The sequence below is a fragment of the Garra rufa genome, chromosome 19, assembly GCF_049309525.1.
Source record: "Garra rufa chromosome 19, GarRuf1.0, whole genome shotgun sequence".
NCBI lineage: Eukaryota > Metazoa > Chordata > Actinopteri > Cypriniformes > Cyprinidae > Garra > Garra rufa.
The window spans coordinates 42,320,577-42,347,581 of NC_133379.1; the positions used below are offsets into that span (position 1 = coordinate 42,320,577).

Below are 27,005 nucleotides of genomic sequence, written 5' to 3' on the forward strand. Positions count from 1 at the left end.
ACTCAACCTGATCACAGCCACATCACTGCTGGAAAACACACATCGGGCTTCTGCTCCAAACATATTTATTTGTACATTAGAAACACATGCCTGATTCAAGAAGGAGGTCTTAAAAATTGCCAAAGAATATTATTTTACTAACTTATTAATTTTAAGTTAAATTGTGCTTTGTTGGTAGGCTATAATGTCTACTAGAAAAATGTTCAGTGTTAAATAAATACTTTTAAAATGTTGTTTTGTAATTGATTTTTTTTCTTTGAAAAGCAAGGCAAAACTGTAAAAAGCACATTTTAGCCATTTAATTTATGCAATGGTGAAAAAAATTTGGCAAAATACATGGGGAAAAACATGAAAAACCGTGTTCAGTAATCTGCTTTCGGCCAAAAATTTTCGGTGCATCCCTAGAAAATGACCCCATGATTTACTCACCCTCAGGCCATCCTAGGTACACAGGACTTTCTTCTTGTATTATATTATCATAAATATAAACACTTTCTACAAATCAGGAGTTCTCAACTTCCTGCAGAGTTCAGCTCTAACCCTATTCAAACACACCTGCAGAAGTTCATCAAGATCTTTAGGATCACTAGAAAGTTAGAGGCAGGTGAGTTTAATCAACATTGGAGCTAAACTCTGCAGGTAAATGGATCTTGCGGACCAGAGTTGAGAATCCCTGCTCTATGCTGTGAAAAATGGTTGCCAGGTTGAGAAGATACAAGTAAAACACATAAAATGTGTCCTTTTAAGACAAAAGCTCTGATTAGGGGATTAAAACTATTGACATCTGGCAACCCGCATGCATTAAAACTCAAGATTATTTTCCTCTTTTTTGGTGAAGAAAATTGAGTTTTTCATTTAAACTTGACATCTGGCAACCACAGGCATTTTTTTGTTTTGGATTTTTTGGCATTGTGTTTTTCTCTAGTTATTATTCTATTGTACAGCATTGTGGTTAATCTCAGTTGCTTTGAAATGTGCTTAATAAACAAACATTGATTGATTGATTCTTTTTTAAAAACACACACTAGTCTTTTTTCATTGGTAAAATCACAAGTTTTCATGCTAGTTTTTGTTAATGAATTAAACACTATTTGTATTACACTAGCGACCAGTGTTGGGGAAAGTTACTTTCAAAAGTAACGCATTACAATATTGAGTTACTCCCTAAAAACTAATTCCGTTACTTAGTTACTTTTTATGGAAAGTAATGCGTTACGTTACATTTGCGTTACTTTTTAAATCTGGGCAGGGCTTGTTTTTAATATAAAAAGTTCTAATTTTGTCATTTTCACACCAAAAGCCTCAGGATTAGAGAAAAGTAAATCTCCGTCTGTACAGTAGACCACAGAAGAACAAATGTCAACTCTTCAGAAATAAAAAAAGGAAAACAAATGTTCGATTATCTTGAGCCATTTTTGCTTATTAGTATGGATGAATTGGATCATCGAAGGTCGGCAGCAAAGACATCGGTTAATAAAATGAGATTAAATACATAAAGGATATTTGTATTATTGAACATATTTAATTATTGCAGGTTTGTGTTGAATTTCAGTGTTTATATTCATTTTGAAGAACACTGGATCAGTTTTTTTAGTGAGTGAGATGAATTAATGCATGTTCACATTTATTCTAGAACTAAAGTAACATCTTACTCACAATTTCTCTCAACATGAGGACAGGAGAGCTTTTAATCAATAAATGAGGGGAAAGAAACTGGCGTTACTTATTTGAAAAAGTAACTCTGATATTTTCTTGTCAATTAAAAAGTAATGCGTTACTTTACTAGTTACTTGGAAAAAAGTAACATTATTACAGAACTTGCGTTACCCCTAACACTGCTAGCAAGTGAGAATTGAGGGGAAAATGTGAATGTCAAAAACACACGTAATAAGCATAACTTTCTTTTTTCTGAGTAAATATGAAGCATTGTGCCAGGATGATGTGCCAGCTCTGGTGTGAACGTATCTGCAGGATCGTTTGGTTGTGATGAAAACTTACAGATGAGCAGAAGAGCTTCACATCAATCACACAAACCAATCTAATATTGATGAACAGAGTGGAGAAACACAGCAAGTAGAGTTTGGGCTGAAAGCTCAAGATGGTCTGGTTCAGTCTTACCTTCACTGACGTCCGGATCTGTGTGTTTCAGGAAATTAAACAACATCATGAGAGAAATGACAATATAATCATCAATACTGCAGGAGGGAGAATCACTGAGGGGTGAATGTTAGGATCGAAGGGCGTTTGGGAAGAACAGGTTTGGCTGCTGGATCCGGTACGGTACGGTGGTTTAACTGGACTGTGGGTCTCAGGTTGGGTTTGGAGGATTTAAGGATGTTCTGAGGGTCATATCATCTTTGTTTCTCCTTACCTTCAAGCGCGGGAAACACGAGACGGGTTTGCGCTCGAGAGACAACGTGAGTGAAGATGTCAATAGTTTGTCAACAGAATCGCACACATGAATCTGATCTGGTCTGTGGCGGTTTCGAGTGGTTTATACCTGTGAGGGGGTGCTGGTTAACTCCATCTTCTCCTGAGATTTCTCCTTCGCTAATCGCGCCGCTTCTTTGAACTCCGCAAACTTCTCAGCAAACTGCAGACGGATAAAACGACACAGATGCGTCAGGAGACGTGGATGATAATCTGGGAGAAGCTGGATCTCTGGTCCGGACTCACTTTGCTGAGATGAGCCTCGGAGGAGAAGCCCAGGCCGTAGACGGTGTTGGCCCGACTGTCCGCCCACTGACCGAACTTGTGAGAGGTTTTGGTGAAGGTCATGTTCGGGGTGATGGTGCTGTTGATGATGGCCTACGCAAAACACAACACACACCAGATCAAGCTCAAAATACCACACAGGACTACTGGAGGTGCTGAGGAGAAAATTTAAGGAACAAATGGGGACACAAAGAAATTCACCAAAATTAAAGTGAGTTTAGGATCAAAACAAGATCAAATGTGACCCTGGAGCACTAAACCAGTCTTAAGTAGCGCAGCTATATTTGTAGCAATAGCCAACAGTACATTATATGGCTTTTATGACAAAATCACTAGGATATTAAGATCATGTTCCATGAAGATATTTTGCAAGTTTCCTACCTTAAATATTTAAAACTTAATTTTTGTTTAGTAATATGCATTGCTAAGAACTTCATTTGAACTGTAAAGGTGATTTCTCAATTGCACCCTCAGATTGTTGTATCTCAGCCAAATATTGTCCTATCCTAACAAACCAGACATCAATAGAAAGCTTATATCAGCCTAAAAAATGTACCCTTATGACTGGTTTTGTGGTCCAGGGTGACAAATATCTGCCAATGGACTCTGAAAAATACAAATAATTCAAAGAGAAACATGTTTAATTCTCTACTGACAGATATTTTTCTTGTTTTAAAGCATAAACTGACTTACATTTGATCAGCTTCTCAGAAAACGAGACTCATGTTCATTTTGCATCTCTGGTAAATGATTCTTGGTTTAAGGATGTTTAAGTATTTGTCCTGGGGCCTCATTTATAAAGACTTGCGTAGAAACCATCCTTGATTTTATCTAAGAACTTTTCTGATTTGATCGTAAGAGCGATTTAGAGAAAACGAACGTACCACGAAATCCATATGTACGCCAGTCATTCGGTTATAAATCACAAATGATCGTGGAATTGTGTGCAGCTGAATGTTCCGCCGTCGAAACGCCCCTGCTTAATTAATTGACATATAAAATGAGCTCATTCCTAAAGCAAAAACTCTGTGACAATGGCAAGTAAAAAGAAGCGCAAGAAATCAAATTATAGTGAGGCTGAACTATCTGCAATACCAGGCATTAGCACAAGGAAACGGTCGTACGCCAAGCTGGAATCTGACGTGGAGATAAGTACTTTTCCACGTCAAAGACGGTTTTTATAAATATGTACTTTGACGTGGATTTGATCGTACGAACACTCTAAGATCAAATCAGTGCGTAAGAAAGTTTTATAAATGAGGCCCCTGGAAAATGTGAAAAATGCTCAAGAAGATACGCAACTTTTTTAGATTATAATAAATATATAATCTTAAAACACCAGAATCTCATGAATATGTTGTTTAATTACCGGTTAACACTTTACAGCAATGTTTTGTTTGTTAACTACAAAAGAATTTGGGGGTGAAACAATTTTCACTCTTCAATTTCTAGCACATTTTTTCAAATAATTACAAAGAAGTGAACACAGAAAAAAACACACTGCATAAAACTGAAATAGTATTGTTCTTGTAAAATGTACCCTAATAACTTTTACAACTTTCAAACATCATTTTTTTAAGTACATATTTGTAAAATCAATAGTATTTGTTAAAATAATGCACTAACATTAACAAACAATAAACTATTTTATTAGCTAACCCTAACAGTAATTAATAAATGCAGTAAAAATAGAAAATAATAATAATAATTGCTTGTTGTCAAGTCAAGGGCTACCAGGACTTGTTTGGTTACACACCTTCTTTAAAACGTGCTTTTTGTTCATGAGACATGTTTGGAAGGACATGAATAAGTAAGTGATGATTTTGTAGCCAAATAGCCAAAAATACATTGTATGGGTCAAAATTATCCTTTTTTTTAGGCCAAATATTATTAAGGATATTAATTTCATGTTCCATGAAGATATCTTGTACGTTTCCTACAGTAAATATATCAAAACCTAATTTCTGATCAGTAACTTCATTTGGACAACTTTAAAGGCGTTTTCCCTCAATATTTTGATTTTTTTTCACCCTCAGATTCCAGATTTTCCAATAGTTGTGTCTCAGCCAAATGTTGTCCTATCCTGACTAACCATACACCAATGGACAACTTATTTACTCAGATTTCAGTGTCAAGAAATGTCCCGTTATGTCTGGTGTAGTGGTCCGGGGTCACATATGTGAGGTCAGCGGGGTCGTGCTCTGACCTTTGACCCGTCGAGGCTGATGATGCGGTAGACGTTGCGAGTGCTGTCGTAGAAGTAGGACACGGTGACGGCGTGTTTGCTGGTGGGAACCCAGTTCTTTTTGGTGTTGGGGTCGATCTGGAAGACGTGCGCTCTGGTGCTGAAGATGGGCTGCTCTCTGCAGGAAACACAGACACACAGCTGCAGTGCATGATGGGAAAGCACAGCTACCCACAATCCCCCATCAGATCAGATTAGGACTCGTGCTGGATTACGGAGGATTTTCCGGGCAGAATAACTATTAACGCGTCGCTTTAGTCCGGGACTAGAGTTAATCTGCGTCTCTGTAAGAGCGACGCACGCTCATCCGGCTGATCGCCACACGCACGGAAATCCCAGCATGCAAAGCGACCCCGGCTTCCTTGTTCCTCTGTGTTCAGAACATCTTATCTGAACCGTCACGAGACAACAATCACAGTTAATCACAGTCACAGAGGTCAGAGGTCACACACACACTGCTCTGGAGATGAAGCACAGAGAGAGACAGACGAGTGTGAATGAGCTGAATGTGGGTCTCCAGCGTCTGACGGCGGTAATGAAGCTCTTATTTAACACACACTCATCATCCTCTGATTAATCACATTAGCAGAGAAGAGGACAGACTCCATCACGTCAAACCACAACTTTAAACCTCTAGTCCATCCAAAAACATCATTCTGTCATCATTTATTTACTCCAAACCTGCTCTGTGGAATTTAATACAAGATATTTTGAAGAAAGTCAGGATTGGAATGACACGAGGACGAGTCAACGATGACAGAATGATGATTTTTGTATCGACTAATCTAACAGATTAATTAGACTGAGCTCCATCAGCAGAACATGACGGTTCACAAACACACATCAACAACTATTATGATCATGAACGGTCCATTCTTTAATTATTTTGATCGGTTTTAAAGTGGAATAAATAATATATTAATAAATACTTTGGTTCAAACTGTATAGCTGCCGTTTTTTAAGATTATTAAAGCAAAAACAGCTGTTTATTCTCTCATCATTTTCTCATCCTCAAGTCTCTTTCTTCTGTTGATGAATGTGTTTCACCAAACTTTTGCTGGTCCCCAGTGACTTCTATAGTATTATTTCCATACTGTCAGTCAATGGTATGGAAGCCCATTTCCGCCACTGAATAAAAATTATGGCCTTAACTAGGGGTGTCAAAATTAATCGTTTTTACGATGCATCGCGATGCAGACAAGGACGATTCGGTATCGGTTCAGTAATAGACCATAACCGGTTATAACGGAGTGGACTCAGTCCAGTGCCAGAAAACGCGACCCAGGGGGCTTGTATGATTTTCCGGGAGGGGGGGGTTGGGCTAACGAGGGGAGTACTCCACATGAATAAAATAAGTCTTCAGATTTTAACTGAAAGGATTATTGCCACTTTCTTTACACACCGGTGCATTTAACGGACTAACAAACATGAGTGTGCATTTAACAAATGTCTTTTTTTGTTAGTAATTCATTTAAAGGACTGAAACATTATTTTTATTTGGTTGAAAAGACTGGCTAAAAGCACTGAGCGCGTCTATCTGGCTCAGCACCGTTTTACACAAATATAATGTTTTGCTGATATTGTGAGTGCGCACATAAATAATAATAATAGACCTTTTGCAGTTTTGAATGATGCCTTTTTATGCCTTACTTTTATCAACAAAAATGGTGTATTTTAGGTTTCCACTGTTATTAAGAAAAAATGCAAGTGATCGCGTTTGAGCTTCCATGTCAGCTGCAAAGCCCGCTTTCGCTTTCGCTTTCACTCTCCGCAAAAACAATTGGATATGCGACTAACCGCGCACATTTATCTAGGTTAAACGTTTAAATTAATATTCTGAAATGCATCAAGTGTTTTATGTCTATAGATTTTATTTAATGCAAGTCGTGTTGATCTGAGAAGGCTAAATTTATCAAACATGCTCAACTCATTGCCGTTGGCCGCTTGTTCGTTAGGTTAGGTTAAAAAGACAAAAGCTTGAATTTAACAAACATAAAATGTTCCAAACATATTTCTAAATTAACTTAAAAAGGAAACAAAACGAAATCTAGCCACTTTGCCTTTAGAATCCAAAACTGAACTATTTTAATGGCTGCAACACGAACTCTGTTCTGATAAATTGTTGGACAAGAACGGGGCTCGGGTCTGAGAGTCTCAGGTTGGGCTCGTGCAGGACTCTATTCCCTCGTTTCAATTAAATAAGATCTGAGCGGTACCTCTCGGTTGAAATCGTATTTGGTTTAGTTTTCGCGTTTAAAATGACTATAGGCAGCTTTTATAGCAAAAGATATACGGCCCTTTTCTGTGGTGGAAAACCCCGGCCACCTGTTCAATACACTGGAGCCGCGATATAAGCTTCCCTCACGCTCACACTTTTCAGAAAAGATTATGCCGGAACTCTAGAACGAAACCAAAGCCCAGGTATTTACTTTTGTGTATTTGTTCTAAATGTTGCTGTTGTCTTCTGTGCCCAGACTTTAGTTTTGTTTGATGCATTCAAGAAGTGTTTTTTCTTTGAGAAGGTAAGATTAAAGTTTCAGTTCATATATCTGACTGTTTGTATTTATTAACACAATTGTATATATTTGAAGTAAAATTGAAAAATGAGTATGTTTTATTCCTTAATTTAATGTACTGTAGAGTACAGTACAAAACAACACACAACAACAAAAATAATCATTCTGCCCAACATGTGTTTGGTCTGGGACAGGCCAAAGAACCTCGCATCACAGGCTAAATTAGCCCTGGCCAGGCAGCAGGGGTCAAATCCTCTTGCATGCCTGATCCAACCCTGGCACTCATCAACTAAAATATATGAGACTGCTTCACTTCTTGCCCTTGCCCTTCTTTTGTCTTTTCCACATTGTCGTCATTGTCCTCCTTCTTCTCCTCCTCTTCCTCTTTCACCTCTTACTCTTCCTCATCAAAATTACACATTACTGTATGTGGGATATTGATTGAAAAAGACTGGATAGGATGCACAGTTAAAAAAATCGAATCAAATAAAAACGCATTTCAACGTCATTGTGAAATAGAAAAGAAAAATAAATTTGAAGTAAAATTGAAAAATTAGTATGCAGTGCATCGTCAATGCATCGTGATGCATCGAGATATTGTATTGAACCGAATCGATGACATGATAATCGTAATTGAACCGAACCGTAAGACCACTGTAGGTTCACACCCCTAGCCTTAACTATTATGTACTTACAATAAAAAAATAAGTACAATGTAGTTAATAATGTGGTCATATTGCATTGCAAAACACTTAAGGTGGGATATAGGTAAGGTTAGGGACAGGTTTGGTGGTCTGGGTGGGTTAGGGAGTAGGGGACGGGTCAATAGTGGTAATTACAGAAATTAATTACAAATGTAATTACATATAGTTTTTTTTTTAAATATAAGTACAATGTAAAAACATGCATGTACACAATAAGTACATTGTACTAAATTATTAATTTAAATATAAGTACATAGTGGTTAAGGCCAACTAATGTAAAGTGGGACCAAAATAAAAAAGGTAATTGCAACTTTTATCTCACAATTCTGACTTTTTTTTTTTAAAGGGGCTATATGTAACTTTTTCCCCAAAATAAACGTAACAATAGTCTTTTTATTTGCCCATTTATGACTCAAACATCTCCTGATGAGCATCCTGACACCTTGTCAGCTCACAGTGGGTGCACCTATAAGCCTGTATCCCATTTTTCCTATTTTCCGTCGGGTCGGATTTTTGGCGCGCCGTCTGCGGATGTGACGTCAAGCGCGTTCGTGTTAAACATTTCAGGTCACTCTGCCACCACCGCTAGTCATATATATATTGCAAACAAACTTATATTGTTTGAGAAACTATTTATTTGACTGTTCTTACCTCTGTAAACATAATGTTGACTTCTTTGCAGCGGATGACTAGTGAAGCGTGTACGTACGAGCGAGCGCTGCCAGAGCCAGCAGAAAGGAAGAGCAGTTCCGTTTTTGGCCACAGGTGTCAGTCACGAGTTTAAATTTCAGAAAGTTACATATAGCCCCTTGAATATAAACTCACAATTCTGACTTTGATATAAGACTGATATGTTCACAGAATTATGAGTTTATATCTCGCAGTTCTGACTTTATTTCTCAGAATTGCGAATTTGCATCACAATTCTGTGAAAAAAAGTGTGAGTTGCAATAACCTTTTTTTTTTTTTTTATTCAGTGGCTTCGATACAGTGGTGACCATCAACTGTTTGGTGACACACACTCATCAAAATAACTACTTTTATATTCAGCAGAAGAAAGAAAGTCAAACAGGTTCTGAATGACATGAGAGAGAGTAAATGATGATGAAAGACACAATTCAGGAGCAAATGAATCAATCCATCAGATATGATCAAGCTGACAGTTGAGTTGAGTAATAGTGAATATTCAGACTGATTTATCAAACACTGGGCTGCACATGAGGCTGGAGACGGACACACAGATGTGTGTTTACTGTCAACACCACTCAGATTATAACAGACTGAACTGAGCTGAGTGTCAGAACACACACTATCACACTCACTGAGACACGTGTGTGTGTGTGTGTGTGTGTGTGTGTGTGTGTGTCCACAGGAGGAAATCAGCTCTAATCACACACACGACTGATACTGAATTTGACTACAACACACTGAACCATTGTTGAAACACGTGTGTGAGTCTCTGTTCACAATCACACACAGATAAAAGTCAAACCGGCTGATGAGGCTTTACATCAGCAGTTCTCTCTCACACACACACACACACACACACACACACAACCTCACATTGTGTTAATGAACACACACACAGGCCAAGGGTGAGCCGGTCCATCTGCTCACAGTGCAGTCACCAGCCCACCAATCACACGCCAGCACCACACCATCACACACACACACACACACACACACACACACACACACACACACACACACACACACACACACACACATGTTGGGTTTACATGTTTTATGGGGACATTCCATAGGCGTAATGGTTTTTATACTGTACAAACCGTATTTTCTATCGCCCTAACCCTACCCTACACCTAAACCTAGCCCTCACAGGAGATTGTGCACACTTTTACTTCCTCAAAAAAACTCATTTTGGGACGTTTATAAAGTGGAAAGTTGAACGTTAGTGTTAGTAATATATTAATCTTATTTACAAAACACAAGCTTTGAACTTATTTCGGATATCTTTTTCTTTCTTTTTGTAATTGCTTGTTTTTTGTAGCAATATCTGGCAACATTATACATTCATAAAAATGCTTATAGACAATCTGTAACTTAATTGCTGACAGGAAGATACCACAATCGGCAAAACAAATGCAGTGATCATCGTTAATATCTGAAAGAAATGTATAACACTATCAAAAACAATAGCATAATACAAATCTGTTTGTTACAGAATGAAATGGGCTACTGTGCCAAATAATGTTAACGCTACTGACCAGCAGGAAGACATCTCGTGCTCTTTAGTTAACCTTAAGTCATCAAAAAACATTAATTAAAGCAGTGTTTCTCAACTGGTGTGTCGCTAAAACGTTTGGAGTGGGTCGCGGAGTGTGCAGTCAAAGAAACAACAAACGTAATTCTGTTTTTTCTGATGCTAGACTATTATTTTGAAAGACGTGCGTGAAAGCGGTTGACTCTTCGATCAGTAGCTGAGAAAGACGCTTTTTCCTCTTTCAGTTTCTACGGTCAAATGAGACGTTGTCAAGTTTTATGTCAGTGTCATTATTCTAACGTTATTTTTATAACTTGTTATAAAATAAAAATTCCCTCACCTAAAAAAAAACTAACTTTCCAGTCCTGTCAGTCTGTGCTCGTTGCGCACACTCTTCAACTACACGCGCAAATTTACCACGGTAACAAACCTTAACCCTCGAAATGCCACTTTATTTTCACTGTGTTTTTGTAATGCATTTCTAAATGACTGTGGTCTCGTCACATACCAACTTATTAACAAAAGCTATTTTGGAACTGCTACCTTACCTTTACCTGTTACCTTATACCTCAATCATCTACATGTCTGTCTATTTTGAAGTTTAGGCTATATGTAGTGCATTTGTGGGTGTTATTATAGCACAATTCTTAACACCTTACTTCAGACCTCACTCATTTTTAGAGCCTGGTTACGGCCTTGATACTCACCCCCTTTGTCATCCAAGATGTTCATATCTTTCTTTCTTCAGTCGTAAAGTAATTATGTTTCTTGAGGAAAACATACCAGGATTTTTCTCCATATAGTGGACTTCTATGGTGTCCATGAGTTTGAACTTCCAAAATGCAGTTTAAATGCAGCTTCAAAGGACTCTAAACGACCCCAGTCGAGGAAGAAGAGTCTTATCTAGCAAAACAATCAGTTATTTTCTTAAATAAATTAATATTTATACACTTTTTAACCACACATGCTGGTCTTGTCTAGCTCTGCTTCAACTCTGTGTATTCCGGTTCAAGACAGTTAGGGTATGTCTAAAAACTCCCATCTCATTTTCTCCTCCAACTTCAAAATCGTCCTACATCGCTGTTTTACCTATTTTGTAAAGGATGTTTGATCTTCTTTGCATGTTCACTTTGTAAACACTGGGTCGGTACTTCTGCAGCGATGGAGGATGATTTTAAAGTTGGAGGAGAAAATGAGATGGGAATTTTTCCACATACCCTAACTGTATTGAACTGGAATACACAGAGTTCAGGCAGAGCTAGACAAGATGAGAAAATAAGGTTAAAAAGTGTATAAATTGTCAATTTTTTTTTTAAAATAACCTGTCGTTTCACTAGATAAGACCCTTCTTCCTCGGCTGGGATCGTTTAGAGTCCTGTGAAGCTGCATTTAATCTGCATTTTGGAAGTTCAAACTCAGGGCACCATAGAAGTCCACTATATGGAGAACACTCCTGAAATGTTTCTCTCAAAAAACAACTCCTTTATAAATGAAGAAAGAAAGACATAAACATCTTGGATGACAAGGGGGTGAGTATCTATAAATGTTTGTACTTGGAGTGAACTACTCCTTTAAGGAATATTCTGTGTATTTAAGTGTAATATCAATAAACAGAATCATCAGATAATGTTTGTTCATTCAGAGATGATCAGCATCTGATCGATGCATTTGATTAAATGACGAACAGCAGTGATAGTTTTAGTCTGTTATTTCCACAATCTACCAGCAGCTGTCAATGGACAACATTTATGTGTTTAGCAGAGCATTTTTCCATCACAGAGCTTACAATATCCCAGCTTTATTTTAAAGCTAGACTAGAAAACAACCTGGAGCAGAGCAAGATCATTTTTAGTTTATTTGCTTGACCCAGCTCTTTAAATATTATTGTTTTGGCAGCTTTCGTTAAGAGACCATTTCATGCAGAAATTAGATTTTGCTGAATATGTGCTCATCCTCAGACCATCCAAGATATAGACGAGTTTGTTCCATTATAATAACAGATTTAAAGTTTCTGAAGTCCATAATCCATAATAACACTTCCTCCAGTGAAAAAGTGGTCTGGTCTGAATCAGGAGAGAAATCAAGCACAGATCAAGCACCGTTTACAAGCCAAAACAGCTCTGAACAAATATGTGTCTGGATTTTGATTTTTTTAACTGGAGGAACTGTTATTATGAACTCATATTTCAGTTATAAATGTCTTAATGATAGTTTATTTCAGCTTTTGTCTTCTCCAGATGTTAACTGATGGACTGGAGTGCTGTGGATTATTGTGATGTTTTTATCAGCTGTTTGGACTCTCATTCTGACGGCACCCATTCACTGCAGTGGATCCACTGGTGAGACAGTGATGAAATGACACATTTATACAAATCTGATGAAGAAACTCATCCTAATCCTGGATGGCCAAAGGATAAGCACATTTTCTAATCTTGGGTAAGATATTCCTTTGACTCATTGTTTTGAGTATTTTATCAAAATTTTATCATCTAACAGACAAAGTTAAGCCAAAATACTTTGATTTTATTTGTCATTTCATCACTTGCTCACCAATGGATGTTCTGCAGTGAATGGGTGCCGTCAGAATGAGAGTCCAAACAGCTGATAAAAACATCACAATAATATCTGTGCAGATTTCTCTCCTGATTCAGACGGCACCCATTCACTGCAGAGGACCCATTGGTGAGACAGTGATGGAATGACACATTTATCCACATCTGATGAAGAAACAAACTCACCTACATCTGGGATGGCCTGAGGATGAGCACATTTTCAGCACTCTTTGGCTGAAAAACACTTAAATGGATGACAGTGTTGTGAAATCATTGAAACGTTAACTTAAAGTCTCAGCTATTTTATCTGAATCTGGTTCAGCTGATAAACACACCAGCAGCTCCTGAATCACACACACGGATCGAGACCCTCGACTGAAGTGAACCGTGCAGAAACACCTTCGGTGACCTCACGGTGACATCACACGGAGTGATGACATCATCTCAGCCTCAGCCAATGGCTGCGCAGCAGCACAATATCATCTGACAGCTGGTTTTCAGGGGTTCGTTACGTCCGGCTCAACCGTTTTAGAGAAGCACACTTCAGATACGGCGGCTATTTTTGGCCCTGCCTCTGGAACGCTGCCCCGCTTTGGAAAGAGGCTGGAAAACTGGAGGGAAAACAACCCCACATACAGTAATATAAGACTGACGGACCTCATCCCTGCAAACCACACACTACACTCACTCAATGGTCTTCTCATGCCACTTCAATGTCTTCTAAAACTGAAACCAACCACATACACCTTCACTAACTCCTCCAGGACTTGAGGGTCCGTGGCACAGTGATCTGAACCCCATGATGCTCAATGAAAACATGAATATGAGAAACAGCAGAAGCGTGCAGTGATGAATGATGAGTAAACACAGTAAGATCATGGTAACATACCCCATTTTGCTGGCTCACAGATCTGCTGCTAATATGCTCGTGTTGATGCTGATGAATCTGGCGAATGAGATTCAGTCCGACATGACGCTCGGATGCTGAACGCCGCTGTTCATGATGATGATGAAGATGAAGAAGAAGAAGAAGAAGACGAGTAATATCCGAGCAGATGATCCTCCAGACTAACACACACATGCAGCCATCGCTGGAGCTCCAGATTCGGACGCACAATGATGCTGAATAATATCGAGTCCTCCGCGCTCATCCATCAGAGACTCGCCGGATCATCAGCATCCTCCTCCCGCGGCGATCAGAGGATTTCAGCGCGATCCGACCGAGGATTTAGTTGATCAACACGTCCGCTCCTCTCACATCTGTCTCTCCCTCCTGCTGTCTGTCAGCTCGTTTATCATCTCCGCGTCATCACGCACTCGCGTCACTCTCCGAACTCTGACATCACGGACAGTACACGTGTGCCGTCACTTCCGGCTGCTTCGAGACCGCTTCCATCAGATTTCACGGGTCGTGTGTCTCAGCCGAACAGCTTTGCTGCAGAGACAGGCAGCGTCTGTTGACACACCGACAGTCACGCGGTGAAACCGTAAACGCGATCGAGAGTGTCGGTCACGCGCGGCGCCGTCTAGCGGACACGAGCGCCTCTTCACTGCAACACACAATTAATGCGTCCATTCATCTGAAATCCATTGATTTCCGTCATCATTATCAACCAGCTCAGTGATAAAGAGACAGAGCTTGACTCATTTATCAGACTATACTGTTCTCGCAATTTACACTAGCGTTCAAAAGTTTGGGGTCTTGTAATAGTCTTTAAAGAAGTCTCTTCTGCTCATCAAGGCTGCATTTATTTGATTAAAAATACAGAAAAAAAACAGTAATATTGCAAATTGTTTATACAATATAAAGTAATGTTTTTTATTTGAACATACTTTAAAATAGAATTTATTCCTGTGATGAAAAGCTGAATTTTTATCAGCTGTTACTCCAGACTTAAGTGTCACATGATCCTTCAGAAATCATTCTAATATGCTGATTTATTAATAAAATGATCAATATTGGATAATATCAACAGTTGTGCTGCCAAATATTGTTTGGAACCTGTGATTTTTTTTTTCCAGGATTCTTTCATGAATAACAAGTTTAAAACGTACAGTGTTTATTCAAAATATAATTTTTTTATAACAATGTAAATTATTTATTATTAACTTTTAATAAACGTTTAATTATTAACTTAATACATCCTTGGTGAATAAAAGTTTTTATTTCTTAAAAAAAAAAAGAGAGACAGAAACAATAAAAATGTACTGACCCCAAACTTTTGAACAGTAGTGTATATGAACCTGATTTGATGTAAATAGTAATTAGGCGGAATTATACTAAATTACAAAAACAAAACACCTGGGTCTGGTAATGAAGAGCAATTAGCTGCTTAGTGCACCAACTCACACTCTGCACTACACTCTCTCTTTCTGAAACTCACACTTGTGCACTCTGAGGATGTTTAAGTGTCTGATTTCAGTCTGATCTTGAGTTACAGTCATAACTGCAGTGATGGGCATCAGCAGGTGATTCACTGAATGTGGGACTCACTGCAGAATCAGACTCAAACCCTGAGCTGCATCTGCTTTTCGCTCTATCAGAGATTTGCGCTACATATTTTAGACTTTCAACAGGTTTTAATTGATTTTCTTAGTGTTCTTTCACCCTCTCCTCATACAAAACACTATCAGTTTGTAAAAGTAAAAGTTTAAAGATTTTTTTAAAAGCTTCTGTGATCTACACACTACCTGTCTCAAACATTTTCAGCTATTTATACAGAGATCTCTTTTTTATAATCCTCTTTATTAATTGTTGTCTGTAATGGTAAATACTTACTTCAAACGTTACTTGATTCAGTTTATGTGTTTGTTTTAAGATTTAAGCAGTGTTCACTCCTTTTGTTCTTGTTACAAAACCTTTCCTTTTAAAATTCATCAGAGGGAAGGTCGCAACATAAAGTGGGGGCTCGTCCGGGATTTGAACTTGGGACCTCTCTACATTTTTTAGAACTGAGAATGTCTTTTTTTTAAATTTTTCACATTAAAAAAGGGCTCGCACGTGAATCTCTTTGTTGGGAAAATGTGAGATGTAAAGGTAGAAAACAGCCATAGAATGTTAAACTGATTTACTGCTGCAACTCAACACCCGAAAACAGATTTTCAGAAGCAAGCGGATCTCAGAGTGACGCCACCGATGCCTCAGATCCTCGCCCCGTTTCATTCCGATTGGTCTCTGGGTGAATATTTGACTTGTGTAGTTTAACGCAGCCCATAATAAACATCTAGTCTGTTTTCCTTCAACTTGTCTTGACCTGCAGCGCCTCTGAGAAGCTCACGTATCTCTGAAGTATTTTTAGGTTTGGCAGGGCGATGCAAAAAACCCAATCCCTGCTTTCAGAATGTGAACCAGGATCGCAAACTTAAACTCTGGACAGCCTTGCTGTGACCAGGATGGGCTGATACATCTTAAACCACAATTAAAATTTCACCTTTTGAGGATGAGTGACACCTGCGAGTAGATGCGCCGCGCCTCACTGCGTTCTGCAGCTTTGCAGCAAGCGGAGGCTGAAAACGGGACTCTGCGTCAGGCTATTTACAGATAATGCTGAGCCAGAGAAAGTTCCCACAGCTGAAATGACATGAAGAGAGCGAGCCGTTCGCCTGCAAAGCGCCTCTGATTAATGCAACCTGCAAGAGAAAATGGAAACGATGGAAATAATGGATCCGGAGAGCCAGATGACAGCACTGCTGGATGACACGCTGGCGGAAGAAGAACAGCTGAACGACGAGCTGGAGGATTTGAGCAACAGGTGAGAACCTTAAACACACATTGAAGAGATTAGAGGAGATCAGCGATGTCTATCCTCAGCTATTTCGTTATAATCTTGAAATGCACGACTATCGCTGCTATTAGCATGATGTTTCCAAACTTAGATCACGGCTTGTTACTAAAGAAGTGCTCATTGTTAAATATCCTGCAGCTTGAGAGAGGTCGTCCAGGATGGTGCGGTCAAGCCCAAGCTCCACTGCCTGATGATGGATCCTTTTTTCTCAATGGTGACGGTCCAGAGCGAGGACAGCGGGATCGTTTGGGAAACCGCTTCCAGCCGCTGCTCCACACCCTGGGCCTCAGAGTTCAACGCGCCGGCCTCCGAACCCGGATACAGCTGCTGCGGCTCCGGAACGGCCGGCAAGATCGTGTTCATTATGGATGAGGAACTGATGAGCAGAAGGAAGAGGAAGCCAAAATCAGAGAAATCCAAAAGTCTCCCGAGTCACGAGATCCTGGCCGAAGCAGAGAGACCCGCCATGGTGGAAGTGTCCTTGCCGAACGTGACACCAGAAGAAGGAACGGAAGAACACAAAACAGCTGATCTAAAGGAAGAAAAGCATCAGCGTTTGTTCAGTCTCGTTTCTGAAGGATCTGAGATACTAAACATCATCGCTCCGCCTAAATTCTCCACCGTGGATGAAGAGGAGAGCAAAGGTCTGGAAGATAACTTGTATTACCTTGAGGAGACACCTGCTGTCAAATCTCCAGAGATCCCAGATGAACCTGAGCTGGACATTTACACTGAGACTGCTGTTTCAGTGATACCAGAGCCGGTCGTCCAGATCTCGTTCCCACCTGTTCAAGTGTCCCGAAGAGGACAGACCAGCGAAGACTACTTTGAGAAGTTCACGCTCCTTGACCATCAAGCACCAATAGAAGTGGCATCCATTGAAGAAACCCAACAAGAAACGGAGGACAAGGTCACAGAAGAAGCTGATAAACCAATTTGTCCTGAAGTGGAACCAGGATCAGAACTTTCTGGAGTCTCCTCAGCCGTGAGTATGCTTGACATTTCTGGCGAACACTTGGACGACGTGTTTTACGGCGGAGGGAGTGAGCCACCTGCCGCTGCGAGTGCTGGCGAAAAGGAAAGAGAGTTTTCCAAAACCTCTCTGAAGGAAAGCGGCAGCGCCTTGTTTGGAACGGAGGAGTCGGTCCTCACTCCCATATACCTTCCCGAAGGTCCTCCGAAAATCATTGACCCCAACTTGCTGGAGGAGCCCAAAGCCTTGGCGTTTCTCTACTCAGACCTGTACGCGGACGCCGTCGGCACCAGGATGAAACAGGAGGATGACGTCGAGAGCGTGAGCTCCGAGAAATCCTTCCACAGTCAACAGTCCGACTCCGAGGACAGAGGGTATCTGGAGAAGTTTGTGCTCAAGGTCGAGACTCTAGCCGTCGTTCCCGAGATACGCCCCGAAGAACGGCACGACCCGTTCAGACTCGGCGGATACGCGGTTCACCGCAAAGAAGAAGAGCAACATCGAGCAGAGGAGCAGGAAGAGATCACAGATTTCTTCAGAAACAGTGCATCTTCATCGCCCTGTGAACCCGTTGACTTTGGGCAGCTGGAGGAAGAGGAAAAGATCGAAGTCGTCAGGACGCCTCGGGTCACTTTCAAAGACGAACAAAAGATTAAGACGGAACGCCAGGCGAGCGATCATCCATCGTCGGTTGACGACACGGACTTTTCAGATGAGTTTTTACCGGTTGAAATAAGCGAGGATTGTCCGGCGTGGGAGGACAACTTGCCGGCGGTCGTCAGAGCTTCAACGCGCACAGATGAGCTAAAGACAAAACCAAAGTCAGTAAATGATAAAAGCTCTCCAGCACCAGGGGAACCTCAAAACACAATCAGACCCTTAATTCCACAGCACAAACCCTTCCTGGATCTGACCCCGCTGCTGCCCGTCCAGACTGAGGACGAGAAAGAAACAAGCGATGGTGAGAAGGAGAAAGAGAACACAAGCTCTGACGCCTCATCCGTCAGTAATCAGGACCGTTCGATCTCCGGAGAGCTTCCTGACGCTGTTGATGCTCCAGCTGCCTTGAACAAGTCAGACTAACATTTTCCGGCTTGGCAATGAGTGATCCGTTTTCCTTCAGAAAAACAGAAAATGAGCTGAACATTATCAGGCGTGTCTGTCGTGATGAATCTGAGATATTCGAATGGAATATGGTAGGTATGTCCTGTACAGTATATGACTGTCGAAGCCTAAGGAGACTAATGCACAGTTTGTGCGCGTGTAAGGATTACAACTCACCTCCACAGCTGAAAACAAGTAAATTATTTTAAAAAATAATAATGTATAATAACCTGTGCTTAAATGATGTACAGTTTTTCTGTGTACTTTATTTAAAAATAATCAGGCACAAACACGTGTAAACATTTGTGAATACAATGAATAAAATATAAATTATTTACTGTTAACATGGTGAATGTGCTGAACTGTCTGTTTTCTTCATTAGAAACCTAAACGCAAGCATCAACCAACAATCAAAAAGATTACATCTATTTTCTGAAGTACACTTTTCTTAAGTTCTTGTCTTGATCTTGTGACATTGCGATATTAATCCGACAGATGAGACAAGAACTACGTATTTCAGGTGGGGGATTACACTTGAGAAAGATTTCTACGACTGAACAAAAGATGTGATATGCACGTCTTCCTACATGGATGTATGACAATAATTATTAATTGATCCTATAACCTTTGGGAAAATTAATGATATTATTTGTCGCAAAGTGTTTTACCTCAGCAATTCGCGCCCTTTTTAATCGGAATACGCGCGCGAACCTGACACAGCTGTAGAAGGGATTTGACAGGCTTCTGTTCTCATTTACACAATGTAAAAAATGCTAATACTGCAGACATATGAGATAGGCCTCTGCATACGAGATAAACAGGCAATATCTTCTCTGTATTAATCACGTGAGTAAATAATAAATTCTTACCTGCGGTCCATACAGAACCTGATGCTCTAGAGTCCGGATCCGCTTCTGATTCAGTTCTGATCCGGTTTTACCATCTTCACATTACAGAGATCCAGACATGAACCAAGACGTCATGAATTTGTTTTTAAACAAATGCCGTCATACAAATAAGGAAAAAGTTTTATCTAATATTTTTCCACAAAGATTATGCTAGTAAAAACGTTTAAGCCTTTAAAATACATTTGCAAATAAGAAAAACAAGTTAAAATGTGTTTCAAAGAGACCAGAAACTCCCTATAAAACTCTTATTTGCAAAATAAATAAAAAACAAGCATAAAAGAAATAAATTCTTAAGTGAAGTCACTTTTGCTGATATCTTAGTTTCGTAATATTTAATGATTTTATAATGGAGTTCAAGAAACATCCTAAAAGAGAACTGTTAAATCTCTAAACAACAGGCCTCTTTTACAAAAACAAACAAAAAATCTTGATCTTCCAACAGCAGACAAACCACAGATATTCAAATATCTAAAACTGTTCCAACACCAGAAGTCTGTGTTTAAATTCAGAATGTAAAGATACTCACATATATAAAAACAGAGCTGATGAACTAATAAAACATAATGACAATCATCAGCGTCTGTAGGAAATAACGACAGCAGCCAGACGACTGGAACAGAGTGTTGGACAACTATTATTATTATTATTATTATTATTATTAATCTCTCTTTACAGCCAGTGTTGTGTGGACATCTTACTTCAGTACATCATGGTTTTATTGCAGTTCAGAATCGTGTAGAAAAACAAGCGCCACGTTCAACAGCACAAACCTGCTTGGAAACGCAGATAAAACACGTCTGATAAATCAATCATCATCATCATCATTGTTCCTGGAGATAAACACACACGCCAAACGCTGATTCCGCTGCCAGTCGATCACGTTCGTAACGAGATTGCAAATAAAAGGTGAATATGATTAAAAATACAACATAAGAAAAATGATGAGCTCCCCAAAAGATAATGGCTTTAATGACAGATGTGTGATTGAATTCTCCGCCGGGACCTCCAGAGATTTCCAACCGGGAGTGTTTACAGTGACGCCATTAAAACATCCAGACGAGAACTTCCTTCCCAAACGCTTCTCTCAGGGTCATCTCCAGCGTTTGATCCGTCACAGGCTTTAGGACCCTTGAGAAGATTTAGTCAAGCTTATATGTCCATCTCTCTGCCTCCACACAAATAATCAAGGTTGTTCCTTATAAAGACACGAGCAGAACGTCCTCACACACACACACACACACACACACATATATATATATTTATATACACACACACACTTGCTCGGGCACATATACAAAGAAAAACAAAGAAAAACACCCCTAGAATAACGCAGCTCTCACTGCTGTCCATGTGCAACACAGAAACAAGCCCGACACACACATACTCTCTCTCTCTCTCTCTCTCTCACACACACACACACACACACACACACTCGTGAGCTCACTGTAGTGTGACGTGACAGACGTGTGTTGAAGGAGAGCAGCGTAACTTCCTCCTCATGAACACAAACGTGTTTCTGTGCCGTCAGTGTCAGTGAGGAACATCACGCAGATAGACGTCTGGCGCTGGTGTCCGGATCACCTTTACCTGCTGGTGTCCATCGGATCCTCCTTGAAGTTCTCGCACTGCTCCATCACTTTACTGCACACACACACACACACACACACACACACACACACACACACACAACATCAGATCAATCCAGCACTGCTTCTCTGTGTTTAAAACTGAATGACTACATGACATGAGATCAGCAAAACTCTGACTTTCAGCATGATGTGACTCTTTCGAATGAACTGCTCAAACGACTCACGAATCAGAATCAAATTCATGACGCACTGGGTTATGAGAACTCATCCCACTCTATATTTCCTCATCACTGTAATAATGACAATTTGCCATGTTTCTTAATGATAATGTGTGCTTTAGCAAAACTTTAATCCTATAGCTACTGCATCATATGATAAAACATTTCTAAAGCGTCTAAATGATCAACACAATCAATCTTTGCTGTTAAACACATCACAGGATCCTGTCGTCTGATTGATAGTTTAGAGTTTTTTGTCCAGTAAAAACATCCAGCTTCAGCTGTTTTTGCTGTCAAATCTTGACTGATTCTTAAGTGAACATCAGAATAACTGTAGTCATATCTCCAGAAGATGGCTTGGCTTTACTTGATTCTCCATGAATCTGTTTTTTTTTTTTATCTTAAATCATCAGGATCTTTAAAGGAGTGTTTGTTTCCAAAAGCTTTACTTTCACTGTTCCTCAGTGGAGGAATGATCTTCCCAAGTCTCCAAAACATCTCACAGCTTTTGAAGAACGTTTATTTGTTCATCTCTCGATCATCATTGGACCGTAGGGGTGTGACGAGACACTTATCTCACGAGAACGAGACGAGACAAGATTTTTTAACTTTTTTAAAGAAATCCTCAATGATGAAATATATAGGGGAAAATAGCATTTTATTCAACAAAAACACAAAATGCAAAAAAACTGTAGGTGCATTTTGATATGAACTTGTACTTTATGAAATGAAACTTCTATTTTAATGAATTATACGCAGTAATAAACATGTAAACTAACGCTGCATGATTCTGGATAAACTGAAAAACTATTTTCTTTTATAAATTGGAGATCTCCATTCTGAAGAAAAAAAGGATTAGAAATCTAAACAAAATGACGTAATTTACTAGTGGTTCTGACAGAATGTTCATCGCTTAGGTCTATATTTGAACAAAAAATAAATACAAATGAAGGAGCCAGTGTCTCAATTAATAAAGACTTGTTTCACTATTGGAATCTCTTGAATGTATAATTCAATGACAAATACTTTTTTAAACGTGCGGTTGTCGGCACCTATTAGCGGAAGAGGACACTACACACGTGTTAGAAGATACTTTAGTTCTGATCGCTGCTGTAGACAATAAGTGTTTACACCCAAACTATAAGCTATCACCACAGTACTTATGTCATTTAAATGTCTGTAACAAAGAAATAATGATGATTATGTGGTTAAAAAGACTGTGTTGCTTTCTGGAACAGCAGCAGTAAGAATGCAGATGTGAATGTCTTCAATAACTTTCACATGGTAAGCGTCAGTGGAGCGTGATTCAGTTGTAATAGACATCGCTGAATCCTTGTCATTCAAGAATAAGATCGCGTGGCTGTTTGAATAGAGATTGTGATATTTTAACTATTAGTCATGCAGCTCTAATGTAAACAACGCAAAATGTTTTGCCATGATTTCGTCACGTTCTCGCCAGACCAGTCCGATCTCGCGGGACACATCGGAATATCTCGAGATATCGTCACACCCCTAATGGATTGCATTGCATTATATGTTTGGATCATTTCAATCTCATCTGAGACACAGAGCAACCACTGATTTCTACATCATTTTATATCAGTATCTACTCTACTGTTATAAAGATCTGATTGATTTACATTACAAGCAGCAGAATTTAATCATATAAATATCAGCATCTGCAGTAAATTCATGTTTTCGCTCAGTTTGAGTCTCTGAATAAAACTAAGCTGTTTCTATACAGTATATTCTCACTAGATCAGACTGAAACAGTCTGAATGGTTTTTGATGTCTCTGACAAGGTTGTATCAAAAGATGCACTTCATAGATTTTTCTACTGCACTTTTTTTGTATTTTTGGTTGCTCTGACGTTATATTGTTATTTCATAACAATGACAATAAATTCGAGTTCAATTCAAATTGAAACTGATCAAATATGATACAAAACAAAATTTTAAGAAGTAATTTTTCTGACTATTATTACATATGTCAAGCTTCTGATCTAGTATGTTCGTTCAGTTTATAGTTTATATCAGTTACTGGCTGGAGGAGTTTCTTCCTCTAAAGATTAAAAGAATCATCATGGAATCATGATCTAGTTGAACAGATTAAAATGATTCTGGAGACTGTGTGTGTGTGTGTGTGTGTGTGTGTGTGTGTGTGTGTGTGTGTGTGTGTGTGTGTGTGTGTGTGTGTGTGTGTGTGTGTGTGTGTGTGTCTGTGTGTGTTGTTACCTTGCCATGTCCTTGGTCTCCTGATGAGAGGACTCCAGCTCTAGAACTTTCTGCAGCAGAATGACGCCGCCCTCCTTTATCAACAGAGGGCAGTATTTACTCGCTATAGAACCAGAACACAGAGAAACAGAGAGAGAATGAAGCCCATTTGAGCTGAATTCAACATTAACAATGTGTTTGCCATCGCAAAGAGCCTCAGACCGCTCGCAATGAAAAACAAACTATATTAAACTCAGAAATGAAAGTTAAAGGGTAAGTTAGGTAACAGTTGATGGCCCATATTGACTTTCATTGCATGGAAAACATTTTTTACCCACAATATCTTATTTTGTGTTTAACAGAAGAAAGAAACTCATACAGGTTTAGAACGACATGAAGCAGAGCAAATAATGAAAGAATCGTCATTTTTGGGTGAACTATCCCACTTTTTTAGTTTAATATAGCCTGTTTTTGTTTACTTTCATTTACTCCTCACAGTTGTATTTGTTGATGGTGATTTTAATGACTCACGGTAAACTGACACCAGGTTAAAAAGCGCCCATGTGGCCCAGTGCTGACTGACCGGAGCGCCGCTCTGAGGAAGGAGACGCAGGATGGGCTCGAACGACCTGCAAACACACAAGTAGAATCAGTTCAATGGGACTTTTCTTCCAGCAGAAGCACAAAACAGGAATAAACAGAGTGTTTGTTTCAAGAAAGCCTATTGGGTCATTCCAGCTGGAATCATCAAATTTTGGAAAAGTTCCCCACCTGACCTCCTCAGATTTGTCTGAAAAAAATCCATGTGATGAGTAATATGCCCAATAGATCATATACAAAATTTCAACTTTTTTTGAAACTATTACTTTAAGGGTTTTCAGATGTCCATAGAAACCACAATTTTCAATGTATAAGCATCAAACTTGGTAAATGGTCTGATATGTACCATGTCTTTCACATCCTTTGACATCAGACAATAGAGTCTTATGGATGTTGCGACATTAAGGTCCAAAAATGAAAAAAAAAACTCATTTACACCAATGTTCAATATTTCTCATGAATGACACCAGGTGTGAACATGAAACTTTTTTTTTTAAAAGAGCAAAAAATTAGGATGGGGTTTTGCCTCATTTTTCTGTAATGATTTTCTTAAAACTCAGAGTTTCGTCACTGATCCTATTGTTCACTTTTGCTATTCAACTCGGTATGGGCATTTTAACAGAATTTATTAATGTTCCACTTATACAAAAAATACAAAATACAAAAAACGTACTTCCAGACATGAGTCACTTTAATAATGTATAACACCAACACAAATATGTTGCAATGTTGCATTCTGAATGTCGGCAGTCGGTGAATCCGAGTCAGTTCTCCTGACGTCCGTCGTAAATGCGTTCCATTGTAACAGTTGGCAAAAATATGGACGCCTATGGATAATTCCAACCGACTCGGTCTGCACTGAACTGGCCCGAGTGTGTGTTTCGGAACCCCAACTTAAGCGGCCGTTCCGTTGCACTTTCCCGAGGTCGGATTTCCCAGAGTCCCGAGCACAATGGAATGCTGCATTATAGCATTAATTTAGGCATATGAGTTCAAAATAGCTGGTACTAGAGTAGTTGTGAATGTCACACAAGAATGGTTTTTTTTTACATTATTACAGAAAAATTAAGCAAAACCCCATCCTATTTTTTGATATTTTATCAATAAGAACATGCTCTTTCAAAAAAAAAAAAAAAAAAAAGTTTCATGTTCACACCTGGTGTCATTCATGGGAAATATTGCTCTGAACATTGGTGTAAATGAGTTTTTTTTTTTTTCAATTTTTGGACCTCAATATCTCAACATCCATAAGACTCTATTGTCTGATGTCCAAGGATGTGAAAGACATGGTACATATCACAACATTTACAAAGTTTGATGCTTATACATTGAAAATTGAGGTTTCTATGGACATCTGAAAACCCTTAAAGTAATAGTTTCAAAGAGAAGTAGAGGGCCAGCATTCAGGTGTAAATTCAGTTACAATGCTGTGAGCTGTAATTCATGCAGTTCTGGACTAGGACTCTTAGCCCCGAAAATTTCATAGACCTGGCACAACTAGTTCTGGAGATATTTCAGTCTGAACATGGTCACTCAGACTGTGACGCCAAAACGGGGTAAAAAACAAACTTTAAAGTACGCACAGTAGAGATCTGAAATTTTGTATATGATCTATTGGGCATATTACCCATCACATAGATTTTTTTCAGACAAATCTGAGGGGGTCAGGTGGGGACCATTTGATGATTCCAGCTGGAATGACCCTATTAGCAAAGAATGTATGATTTCATGCTGAAATAGCACATTTCAAATGCAATATTTGATTTTAGATGGGTTTGAATGTGGATGCTGAACGCTGACGTACCTGTAGTTGATGTTGCGTCGCGAGTTGACGTCCCAGCTCTGGATGGCCTCCCACATTTTGTCCATGACGTGTGTCCTCTTGGGCTCCTCCATGGTCCAGACCTCCGGCCCGTCGAACATGATGTGTGACAGGACTCCGCAGGCGTTGTAGGACACCTCGATGCCGTCCGCTTTACTGTCCAGCAGCTCACTGCGAGCAGAGGCGCGGCGTTAGACACTCACACGGCAAACACTGAGCCAATGACGCGCACAGAACGCTTTCACACCTGAACACCGTGATGAACTGTTTGGTCAGCAGCTGCGGCCTCAGCGCCTTCACCTCCGCCACGTTACCCAGCAGCCCCAGCATGTTACGGTGCAGCTCTTGTTTATCGGGAAACTCCTGCGGGAGAGCAGAAATCAAACGGATGAGGTGATTCTGATGAAAATCATTGTTTGGAACGGCCATATACAGTATATACTGTGAAATGGTTCGTAAGAGACGGAGACCTTCAGACAATCCAGGAAGAGATTCATGCCTTTACACTCCAGAAACATCTGACAGTTATCAGGCGTCTCGTCTGTGATGTTCCACAGCGCGCTCCACGAGAACTCCATCACCTGATCACACTGAACACATACATCACCGTTAACTCAGACTAAAACCAGAAAAAGTCATTTTCATTACTAAAAAAAATTAACAGATACAAAAAAATGTATTACTTAAAAATAAATAAATAAATTTGAGATCACATAAAATATTTAAAAAATATATATTTTCATGACTTGAAATTACTAAAACTGAACTAAAAACTGAAACTAATAAAATAAAATTCAATTAAAAAACAAAAAAAGTATTACTTGAAATAAAATTATA

At 39.4% G+C, this 27,005-nt stretch overlaps 3 protein-coding genes across 4 annotated transcripts in view; 1 reads left to right on the top strand and 2 right to left on the bottom strand.

Annotated features, from left to right (window-relative positions):
• The window catches only part of LOC141292625 (homer protein homolog 1-like), a 21,298-nt gene extending 6,909 nt beyond the window's left edge, over positions 1 to 14,389 (bottom strand). Inside the window, exons 1-6 of one of the 2 annotated variants that reach the window (XM_073824659.1) lie at positions 13,846 to 14,389; positions 4,922 to 5,078; positions 2,677 to 2,808; positions 2,501 to 2,593; positions 2,372 to 2,404; positions 2,119 to 2,136 (exon numbers count right to left, since the gene is read on the bottom strand). In XM_073824659.1, coding sequence (XP_073680760.1) covers positions 2,119 to 2,136; positions 2,372 to 2,404; positions 2,501 to 2,593; positions 2,677 to 2,808; positions 4,922 to 5,078; positions 13,846 to 13,850 — 438 coding nt within the window. In that variant the 5' untranslated portion in view covers positions 13,851 to 14,389. The remainder of the gene's footprint in view (positions 1 to 2,118; positions 2,137 to 2,371; positions 2,405 to 2,500; positions 2,594 to 2,676; positions 2,809 to 4,921; positions 5,079 to 13,845) is intronic. The other variant, XM_073824660.1, reaches the window with a different exon arrangement.
• Positions 14,390 to 16,237: 1,848 nt separating this feature from the next.
• Positions 16,238 to 19,162, top strand: LOC141293038 (uncharacterized). Its single transcript, XM_073825083.1, has 2 exons — positions 16,238 to 16,708; positions 16,880 to 19,162. Exons 1-2 carry the CDS (start codon positions 16,599 to 16,601, stop codon positions 18,795 to 18,797), a joined length of 2,028 nt encoding a protein of 675 aa, XP_073681184.1. The 5' UTR covers positions 16,238 to 16,598; the 3' UTR covers positions 18,798 to 19,162.
• An 881-nt stretch (positions 19,163 to 20,043) lies between these two features.
• On the bottom strand, positions 20,044 to 26,753 carry zer1 (zyg-11 related, cell cycle regulator). Its single transcript, XM_073824975.1, has 6 exons — positions 26,639 to 26,753; positions 26,416 to 26,531; positions 26,151 to 26,339; positions 24,278 to 24,375; positions 23,768 to 23,870; positions 20,044 to 21,367 (listed from the first exon to the last, which is right to left on the bottom strand). The coding sequence occupies exons 1-6, from the start codon at positions 26,744 to 26,746 to the stop codon at positions 21,310 to 21,312; spliced, it is 672 nt and encodes a 223-aa protein (XP_073681076.1). The 5' UTR covers positions 26,747 to 26,753; the 3' UTR covers positions 20,044 to 21,309.
• Between the last annotated feature and the right edge of the window lie 252 nt (positions 26,754 to 27,005).

What these genes read in the sequence shown, in the direction of transcription:
- LOC141293038 (XM_073825083.1), top strand. Translation starts at nt 16,599, where the DNA reads ATGGAAACGATGGAAATAATGGATCCGGAGAGCCAGATGACAGCACTG. An exon ending in CTGGAGGATTTGAGCAACAG is followed by an intron (nt 16,709 to 16,879) that starts GTGAGAACCTTA and finishes AATATCCTGCAG; the next exon opens with CTTGAGAGAGGTCGTCCAGG.
- zer1 (XM_073824975.1), bottom strand. Translation starts at nt 26,746, where the DNA reads ATGGAGTTCTCGTGGAGCGCGCTGTGGAACATCACAGACGAGACGCCT. An exon ending in TCTTCCTGGATTGTCTGAAG is followed by an intron (nt 26,532 to 26,638) that starts GTCTCCGTCTCT and finishes GCTCTCCCGCAG; the next exon opens with GAGTTTCCCGATAAACAAGA. An exon ending in GAGACCAAGGACATGGCAAG is followed by an intron (nt 21,368 to 23,767) that starts GTAACAACACAC and finishes GTGTGTGTGCAG; the next exon opens with TAAAGTGATGGAGCAGTGCG.